Raw genomic sequence first — 11,097 nt, forward strand, 5'->3', positions numbered from 1 at the left:
CCATCTATAAATGTTCCGAAAGAATGTATTCGTGAATATCAACTATACAAAAGATTTTGAGGTTAGAAATTGTAAAAAAGGGGTTTTGCCCTATATTTAAATATAAAACGATATAGCTAATTATTAGTGGAACACGACTATTGAACAAAATCAAATGCAAAAAGTAAATAATAACGATTTGTGATGCTTGAACTGTGATTCAAAATGTGAAATAGGAAGGTTGTAAAACGAACGTGACGTCTTGTGAGTGTGTTTCTAAAACTGTGTCAGTAGTGTTTTAAGTCCGATATAAAATGGATGAAGAGGAGAAAAAGAATAATATTGGTACACCTAAACATAATTCCTTAATAAATAGTACCGGAAAACACACTTCTGTAACACATAATGGCGCGAAACATAATTCACCTATGATCATCAACAATGGCGTAATTATTTCGCACAACGATTACGGCAGTATCGTTACTGGAAGGAGATCGCCGAAGGATTACATCAATGGTGAGGAAAACAATCCATTTATATTGATTTATATGAATTACATAGTGAGTGAATCAATGGCGTAATTACAAAGTCCGTTTTTTTTTTTAGAAAAGACATTTATTTCTACAATACAATAATAATAAGGATTATATATAATTGCTGTTTTGCCTTTTCTTTAAATATTTGAAGGACTTACTTTTAATTTGTTGAAACTTCATTAAACTTGATAATACTTCTTTGAACTGCGTGTTACTTCAAGGCTTGATTGATACTTCAATACATACATTTTTCGGCTTATTTTATCGTCGCCAATCTTTGAAAATATAAACTAGATAATTGACCTGTGAAGTTTATATTTTCGCCAATTTGCTTATTTTGTTTTCTTGACGTTTTAAACCATTCTGAATCGCTTGACCCGAAATTGAAAAAAATATGTCATCGATCCGTTTCTTTAGAATTAGCAGGAAAATTGCAAGTGTGTTTCACAAATTCTGCTCCACGATTTTGCAAAACATCCTGTACCGATTTTGTTGATTAGTTTTTGGTAAAGATTAATTAGTTGTCATTTTTTTTTTGATGATTTTGATGAAACTTTGCATAGTGATAAGTTATGATAAATTGTTAAATTTACATCCTAAGATACTATAAACATACGAAAAGTGGTTTAATTATAAAAATTCAATAACGGATGTTTGAATAATGAGCCATGGACATGTACCATGTTTATTCAGTTCTGTTTTTTTTTTTTTTACTGACAGTTGACATCTAAGCTTAAATGAAAAACATTTCTAGAACCTGACGTAGAGTCATTAAATTAAATTTAATTAAAACAATTGCATATATAATAAGTTTATTTGAAAGATATAAATTGGAAATAGGACGTTGCATTGATTAGTTTTTAGAGAAAAACGTTATTTTTGAAATAAACAGTTTGTCGTCACAAAAACTATTTTGATGTCTCAATTGCTAAATCTTAATTCTTATTAAGTCAATTATTTTTACATATCGAGAAGTTCATCATGCAACTTGCTTTAAGGGGCACAATTAGTGTAACCGCCTAAAAAAGGTGATTTTTGGGAGTTTATATTAAAGAAACTACTTTATCAATCATTTCAAAATTTTAGGAATATATTTATACATGTTTTAAGTATACATAGTAAAATTTTTGAAGAAAAAAATTAAATATTTTGTAACTTATCGTCGATCTCCAACGACGCGACAAAAAAAGGCTCTTAACTGCTGCAGTGATTCCGGCCTTCTACGTGGATGAAATCAAAAACAAAATAATTCTCGTTAAACTAGATAATATTGTCTGTAAAATGAACTACGATAGAAAAATAAATCAAAAATTGACAAAATGGCAGCGTTTTTTTAAAAAAAGTCGAATTTTACCCAAAATTTTGGTCGTTTTTCGACTGCCAAAATTCGATTTTTGATCCGATTAAAAAATCGATAGTTCATTTTACGGAGAACTATATAAAGAACATGTAAAAAAAAGTTGATAGTGATCGGATCATTCGTTTTTGAGTAATCACTGCAGCAAATTTGAAAAATGCTGTTTCGAGAAAAACAAGTTTAAAGATTAAATGATCGTTATACTATATACTATATATACTTTTTAAATGGCTGTAACTCTAAAACTAATTGAGATATCGATTTGAAATTTTTAAATGTTATTTTTAAAGGTGTAATCTACCGAAATATGCAAAAAATCGATTTTTTAGAAATTTCACACTAGTTGTGCCCCTTAAGCCAAAATGCCATAACACCAGTTTATAATAATTTTATTATTTATATTTTACAGTTTATAATATTTAATCGTTACACTGAGAACGTTTATAACAAAGTTATGATATAATAATATAAGGTTGTCAAATATCTCCCTTCCGCCTTTTTGTATTATAAACCAAGAGCAAAAAAGCGGAAGGGAGATATTTGACAACCTAATATATTTCAAGATAAGTATTTATTTAATGGTTTGATATTGAGTTTGTGAGGTGTACTACGCTTAGATATTATTGAACGATAGATTTAATAATAGTGCCAATAGATTAATACCGATATGTTGTCGCTTTCAGGAAGGATGGACCTATCTTCTCAAAACATTGTCCCTGGTACTTCGGGCGAGTTATCATCATTGATGATAGGAGCAGACCAGAGGCAGCCGCTACTGCATCCTACTATATCCTCATCATCAAATGAAATGATGATGTTGAAAAGTAATGAAGAAGTCGATGATATCGACGGCAGTGGAAATAGAGAGTTGCTGATAAGTGCTGGCTGTATTGGCAAAGGTGAGCATTAATTATTATTGATTGGCAATAAACTCGAATCGACTCGGTGCGTGTATGTTCGATGCGAAGACCTTAATGATGTCATGGACTTCGTGACGAATCTCAAACTTTCTGTCTAAGCAATTTTATTTAATTGACTAACATCAAATCGCCATTGCGTACGCTTTTGTCATTTCTGCAGAATTACTTAAGAAACCGTTTTTGTTTCAATTTACGAAAGTTTTTTTGGTAAGTTTGTTCAACCTTAAGGGGGTATTCTAGTGTAGAGCGATGAATTTTAGGTCATTTTAAAGTGTCGTAAAAGAAAGCAATGAATATTTTTACTACCCATTCTTTTACCACTTGTTTATAATATTATTAAAATACAAAACACAAATTATAATATAAAAAAGTTGAAAATTGTAAAACTGGCATCTGATGAAGTGGGTGATCTCAAAAAATTGGCAACTCAGCCTCGACATGATTTTAGCCCTCCTAGCCATCGGAAATGCAAAAAATAAAGATTATTAATCTACAATGATGTCGCAATCGGCCGAACTAGCGATGAGTGAAAAATTTTTTTTTACAAATCGGCGACTGTTTGAAAAAAAAGTGTTTTTTTACTGTTTCTCGAATTTTTTAAAATAGTAAAAATTGGAATTTGGTGATAATCCTAGTTCGGGCTATAGATAGGTCTATAAACAAGACTCTCTGAACATTTTCAAGGTCGATTAAAACTCGAGAAATCGTGTCAACAGTACTGAAAAAGTCTGTTCTGAGAAAAACGCATTTAAAGTTTTGCGTGAAGCCAAACCAGTATGGAGACCGAGTCAGTAAAATAATGCCTATATCACCGAAAATAATTCAAATTTTCAAAAACCTTCTCGTACTCAAATTCTTAGATAGTTAAACTTTGAAAATATGAAATAAAAAAAATCGATTTTTTTGAATTTCTACACTAGAATACCCCCTTAAGAAACCGTTTTTGTTTCAATTTACGAAAGTTTTTTTGGTAAGTTTGTTCAACCTGGAATGCTAGGTGCTAACATACTCGAGGAAAGAAATATTGATATTTCAATATAATTTTTTTTTTCTTGCGTAATATTAGAGTTTCAAATTCAGTCGAAAATTGTATTTTTGTTTCAACGGTAAGAAAAACCATTTTTTTATATTTGTGGTGAAATAAATCTTACATAATGATTTTTTGTTATAATTAATGTTTGTTAATCAAGACTTTCTTGTCTTATTTAAGATTTGGCAAAGAATACATGCAATTTCAACATACAGTAGAAGTTCCTTATTCGCGCTTCCTTCATTTGCGTTTCAAAAAAATTGCGACCAAATTCCTATATTCTCGGCTAAAAATTTCGTTATTCGCGAATTCCAATATGTATCGAACCGAAAATTTTTAAGAGTCAAATTGCTGATGTGACTGAGTTTCAGTTGGGAATTAAAGAATCAAAACAATATTACAAAGTTTTTCAAATCATTGCCTCAGCCTCAACATAATTAATCAAAATGTACAAAAACTGTAATTGTAAATGGTTTTTGTTTATGTATTAAGAACTATTATGTGATATGCAATATTTTAAGTAGAACTTAAAATTAAATCTTATTAAAATTAATTGGTTATGAGTTTAGTACCACATCTAACAATAAATAAAGCTTTTATAAATCGACCCTTATTTTAATATTATTGTAATTAATATAAAGTTTTATATCAATGTTAGATGTGGTACTAAACTTATTACCAACTAATTAACTTCCCGTAGAGCAAGTTATAGTAATCGCAAAAAAATCGAAAATTAAAATTTTTGCATTTCTCGACGTTTTGAAGGTTTCTGAATATTTTGGCATACCTTAGAAAAATGGATGTATGTATATGTGTTGTGTGTATGTGTGTGTGCGTGTGCGTATACAAACTTTCGTCAACGATTTCGGGAACACCGATCAACCGATTTCGGGAACACCGATCAACCGATTTGAATAATTCAAAAACATTCGATTTATATTGATAAGGAGATGTGCTGATTAGTTTTTGGCGAAGGCAGGTCTAGCCGTTCCGAAGATACGGGGCAAAAATGGTAACTCGGTTTTTAAGAGAACGGAGCGTCCGATTTTAATAATTCAAAAAATATTTTACTGGTATTGACAAGATGAATTGATCAAATTTCATGAAGGCAGGTCTAGCGGTTTCGGAGATATAATAAAAAAAAAGTAAAAAAAATGCCATTTGACGTTCAAAAATGACCATTAGAAGACATATGCACATCAAATTATCAGATATTTTATAGAGATTTTAACAGTGAGTATAAAATTTGTTTACATTCCTATCGGTTCCGTACCAATGTTTATCCGTTAGACGGCGACGCGGCGCTTACGCGCTTTGAGATTTCGTTTCTATGCAGTTAAAGCAGTATGATTGCTTTGAAAAAAAGTTCAGAATTTTCAAAATATATCAAAATAAAGAAAACTTAAAAAAAAAAAAATTTTTTTCAAAAAAAAGTAATTTTTTGTCAAATTTATAGTTTCTCAAACATCTTATTTTTTCGAAGTAAATTTCTTTCAAAAATGTTAATTGTTTTTGAAAAAATTATAATTTTGGGTACGGGAAGTTCCAGCAATTTGCCTTAAGGCACGATGCCATGCGCCCCACTAGTTTTAATATGGGATTTGTTATACTTAAGATATTGCACATTACATAATAGTTCTCAACCATATTTGTTTTTATTTATTTTGTCACCTTGAAACGCATCCCCTACAATTCCATATAAAATGCCATCCTGTATTTGCGGATTATCTATTCACGGCATTTTTACGGAACGTATCTCCCGCGAATAAGAAACTTCTACTGTACTAAATAATATTTTTATTTTCATTTTTCAATTAATTTATATATTGAAAAATAAAAATTCATGATTTTTTGCCGCTTTTTAGTGTCACTGCTGTATCTTTTAAATAACTTTTGTCAAATGCGAAGCGATTTTCAATGAGCTGCGCTGCAAAATGTTTGGCGGACCTACCATATACATATGTGATAAACATATTACGATCGATGGTGAATGACATTTGGCAAGCATTTTGATGTAGATATTCTTCGACATATTATTATATTTAATTTTCATGGCGTTTGAGTTTTTATCTGATCGTTTTCACAATTTAAAAATAAATCAATATTTACATGAAGTCTTCATTCAATTTACTTACCATGCTATTGATATTATAAAACTTACTTTATTGTTAGTAAAAAATGTCATTTCTAATATTTTTTATTTGATTTGATGTATTTGGCACGCTTTCAAATGATCATGAAATTTATTCGTTTTAGTTTTTCTTTTGTTTCAAAAATATTCGTTTAATTCTTCCTTGCATATACATATTTAAAGTGATTCAAAATTTTAGTCTTCCAAAACAAGTCGTATGTACATCAGATTACCCTTATTCGGTAAATTTGATTATTTTTTCTAATGATATGTGATTCTCAAATTTTAACGAAGTTTCAAGTAATGAAATATTAATATGACGATACATCGCGTCTTGTCAGAATTTACTACGAGTTTGATTGTAATCTTAATCTTGAATCTAATCGTTCAAGCTATAAAGTTTATGACAGCTGAATAAAAATGCTTTATTTGGAATATTATAAAACGATTTTTTATCGATCAAGCGTTTTCCTTAAATTATCCTTGCTTATATTTTATTCAAAAGCATAGATTGCAAAGCATGTAAATATACGAAGCAGCAATAATTTAATAGCAAATTGGCAAAAAAGAGAAGTTAAAGAAAATGCTTATTAAATTTTTATATTATATTCAATAAATAATGTTATAAACTAGTTTCAGCCAATGCACACTAGCTATACAAAACACTCATGTTCGAGACATTATCCTAGTCATAAATGTAATCTAGTAGCATATTTGAGAAAGTGTAAAACGCATTATTAGATAATCTGTTTGATATTTTTTGCGAAATATATAAAAGGTCCTTAATTTGCTGTATACTATTTGATATTGTCAGAAATTTAGAGTCGACACTCGATGTCGATTTTAATGTTAAGAGAATTAGATGAGCTTACAATTATACTAGAAGAGTCAACACGGACAAAAAAGGAAGATCATTGAGGAGTTAATGTTTTTCTCTATAGCAAAATATGTAAGAACAGATTTCGTTGAAATATGAACATGGTATCTTATTTTCTGAAGGAAGTAGCGACACTTTTTCGTTGTTATGCTCATGATCAGATGGTACATTGTCAATTAAGCGCAAATACTAACTGACACGAATTATTTGAATTACGATATGTATTGAACCTTGGACCAACATCGATTACTGATTGCTAATAGAAACTTATATTTTGTTGTAGTTTTAAGTGGAGAATATTGATACTGCATAACATTGTTTTGCACATAACGGTCGCTCGTGACATTCTTTTAGTCATTTCCATTTCGTAGAATTGTAACTATTTTAGTTTGTTTGAAAATTGTGTGAATACCTCATAATTTTATTACTTTATTGTAATGAATGAAGTAAAATTTTTATAATATTTGACTAAATGATTTGACAAACTCAGTTAGTTAAACATTGGTTTGCTTTTCGAGTTGATGAGCCGTGTAATTAGGTTCCATACAAATGACGATATCAATATGTTTAGTGTGTTGTGAAAATAAATTAAAGTAAATTAACCTTGCTTTACATGATTTATATATATATATATATATATATATATATATATATATATATATATATATATATCTACCTTATGTATGTTGTTTTTCAATGCGCCGTCAATGAATTCGTATCAGACATTGTTTAAAAAAGAAACACTCGTATCTGCCAGTCTTAATTACGAAATTTATTATTACTGTGTGGCAGTCATAGTATATTTTCGCATATATGTGTCACGTTGAATATTCAAATCGGTGTACATAAATTTTGAATTGAAACTTGTGTATTATCTTTCCCAAGAAATGCGAAATGTGCAAATAGCTTTGTGTGCAAATTGATAATGAATCATATAATGGTTCGTTTTGCGAAACATTAAATTCTAATAGGTTTTAGCGATGCATTTTTTTTTATTTTAAAACAGTCTTATCGTGACTGTTCACATAAGTTTCTATTAGTACAACTTTTTATAAACTATATCTTGATTTCTTGTATTGTGAAAAGCTACCGCTAATACTGCGCTATCTGATTAAATGATTAATATCGAAATTCGATTTATGTCTTTGGGTCAATAGACAGTCCCATATTTTTTACTCTAAATAATTTTTTACTATTTACAAGGTGTTCAATTTCAACATGGCGTTGTAGCCAAAATATAGATGTTTAATTATTACCTTTCTTTGGCTTTTTCGTATGTTATGGTTTATAATTTTAGAAATGTATGTGAATTATTGAATATTGAAACTAAAGTACTTTGAATATTATTTAAATTGCACCGTAATAAGCTTAATTAACTTCAAATATGCTTTGTTCACATTTTCTTTCAGGAGCTTACGAATACTTAGTTCATCATAGTGATCAAGGCAACGATATGGCGATCGAAATGCCGACCTCTTATAACAAGAAAATACCATCAACTATATCTTCGTCATCGACAACGATTGAAATAACGAACACAACTTCGCCTATAGTTGTTCGGACGGAACCACGTTTTCCCAAAGAAAAGTGGAAGACTTTTATAGCCTTTATAGTACTGGTAATAAACTTCATAATTACCACAGTATCTTTGGCTCTAGTACACGAGCGAGTGCCAGATAGACAGACTTATGGACCATTGCCGGATATTATTTTGGACGGCTTCTCATCTTTAGATTGGGCATTGGATGTCAGCGAAGTTTTGATAATGCTGTCAACTAATATGTGCATAGTTTTAATATTCTTCCACAAACATCGCTTCATAGTGATGCGTCGAGTGTTTCTCATCATGTCCATACTTTATCTTCTAAGAAGTTTGACCATGTTCGTGACAGTTCTTCCTGTACCCAGCAAGACATATTATTGCAGTCCCAAAGTAAATAATTCTTCTCCGTTTTTAGTAACAAAAAGGGTTGTCCAGTTACTCAGTGGCTTCGGTCTATCGATCAACGGTAAGCATACATTTTGCGGAGATTATATTTACAGCGGCCACACGGTCATGCTGGTTTTAGCTTGCCTAGTGATCAGGGAATACAGTCCAAAGAAATTATGGGTTATACATTATTTATCCTGGTTGATATCGACCATGGGCGTCATAATGGTTCTTCTGGCCCACGGTCATTACACAATTGACGTCCTGATTGCATATTACGTTACTACTAGGATCTTCTACATTTACCATACGATGGCCAATAATAGTGTACTGAAGCACAAAAGTACCAATAATTATCTATCGCGGGTATTCTGGTTTAAATTATTTAGGTACTTTGAAAAGAACATTGGTGGCGTGGTTCCGAAGCAGTACGATTGGCCGCTACCATGGCCAAGGAAATTTCTATCAAGGAAATATCCCAATCGAGATAGTTAGCAGAAGAAAATACTGTTGACGATAATTAAGAGGGAAAATATATAGAATCTTCAATCATACAATCATATGGGTGCTTTGTTACCAGTAAACCTAATTTAAAATACTAGTGAATAATTAAATGTGCAAACACGTGAATATTTATCGTTATGTGTAATTAACATTAATTTAGAAGCTATGTGTTATTTGTATATAGAATTAATGACTTATGATAATGTTAAGTTTTTTTTATAAAATCTGAAATCTCAAACTAAGCCTTACTTTACTTCGTTAGTATATTAATAAATATAAATAAAACTGAAAATATATTTGGAGTTATGAATCAGTAATTTATGTGAATGTTATTGTCTACATTATTTTTTTACCACGGGTAAAATTATTCAATAATGACGTATGTAAATGATGTATTAGATAAGAGGAATATAATTTTGTTACCACACTACGGAAAATTTGCTTTATTTATTATGAGCACATGTTAGGGGGTACAAACGGGTTTGTTTACAAATATTTATCTCAATGGTTAAATTATAACTTTATACAAAATGACAAAAAAATTATTTATTGTTTCATGGTCACAAAACAAATAGAGTGAACAAAATATCTAGAATAATCTCAAAGTTATAAGTTCCTAATTTTTATATATATGCATATTGTTACGAGATGTTATATAATATATGATGACGATTATTTTAATAACACATTGTACAAAAACTTATCATTCCTAATATATTTTAAATTGTGTTACTTGTTTTAAGATTATTTCTTAGCTGTTTTAAGCAACTAAACACCGCACGTTCAAAATAATTAGATTAGTAAAATGTTTTTGTCTTCTCACATGTTTTTACGAGCATATTTGTGTATATCTGTATGTGTGCGTGCGTGCGTGTATATTTATATATTGAAACACATGCAACATACAGAAATTTGTATATCGGGTACGTTCATAAACGTGACGCGATGCCAATGTAATTTATAAGGATGTACTACCCAAGATTAATTTATGTGTATTATTGGCAATTGATACATTAAAAATTAAACTATTCAGTACAATACATTTTGATTTGGTGCCTATATCTTTATTCATGCGGACGCCATCAAAGTTCGTAATTCAACGCACAGTTCATTTATCAGCATTGTGTTGAATAACGGGCAAATATTTAAATTATTACTACGCCGCGTATTCCGCTGAGAACCGTCACAATTCTATTTTTATTGATAATGCTAATTCACAGTTCGCCGAGAACCGCATAATTTTCTAAAAACATTTTCTAAAAGTTCAGTATCCAAGAAAATTTGCTGCCGATGCAGTGTAATGAGATGCATCATAATATTTTAATTTTATAAAATATACACACACTATTGGTAACTGAACTGAACATCTTTTTACATTCGAAAGTATTTATGTGGATGTGTATATATACGTTGAAATACATCATTTTTACATATATCCATGTACGCATATATGTACACACATTATATATACACCTATCCTTAGTTTTACACGAAAGATACGTTCCATAAAAAAACGTGTAACTCTAAAAATTCACTTTTATATGGAAAATACGTGCTAAACGAAAATCGCTATAAACAGCCCCTTTTATTAGTTTTTAATATGATGAATAACAAACACATTGAACGAAAAATAAATATTAATATATTTAATATCAAATATATTTAATGAATTATGAAAATATTAATTTATTTCAATTATGAAAGAAACAAAAAAAAAAGCTATTTTAAATATTGATTTTTTTATAGATAAAACTTAAAATTGGTTTGTAAAGATATAACCTGTTTTTTTACTTACTATCTAGTTTTTTATTTTTATTTTTTGCCATTGTGGAA

At 29.7% G+C, this 11,097-nt stretch overlaps 1 protein-coding gene across 1 annotated transcript; it reads left to right on the forward strand.

Annotated features, from left to right (window-relative positions):
- The first annotated feature begins 20 nt into the window (after nucleotides 1-20).
- On the forward strand, nucleotides 21-10,841 carry LOC113377123 (phosphatidylcholine:ceramide cholinephosphotransferase 2-like). The gene is made up of 3 exons (XM_026617330.1): nucleotides 21-495; nucleotides 2,556-2,771; nucleotides 8,240-10,841. The coding sequence occupies exons 1-3, from the start codon at nucleotides 294-296 to the stop codon at nucleotides 9,253-9,255; spliced, it is 1,434 nt and encodes a 477-aa protein (XP_026473115.1). The 5' UTR covers nucleotides 21-293; the 3' UTR covers nucleotides 9,256-10,841.
- The last annotated feature ends 256 nt before the right edge of the window (nucleotides 10,842-11,097 follow it).

Source organism: Ctenocephalides felis, unplaced genomic scaffold, assembly GCF_003426905.1.
Source record: "Ctenocephalides felis isolate EL2017-DRISC unplaced genomic scaffold, ASM342690v1 CF-g0.4_SCAFFOLD_01886, whole genome shotgun sequence".
Classification (NCBI taxonomy): domain Eukaryota; kingdom Metazoa; phylum Arthropoda; class Insecta; order Siphonaptera; family Pulicidae; genus Ctenocephalides; species Ctenocephalides felis.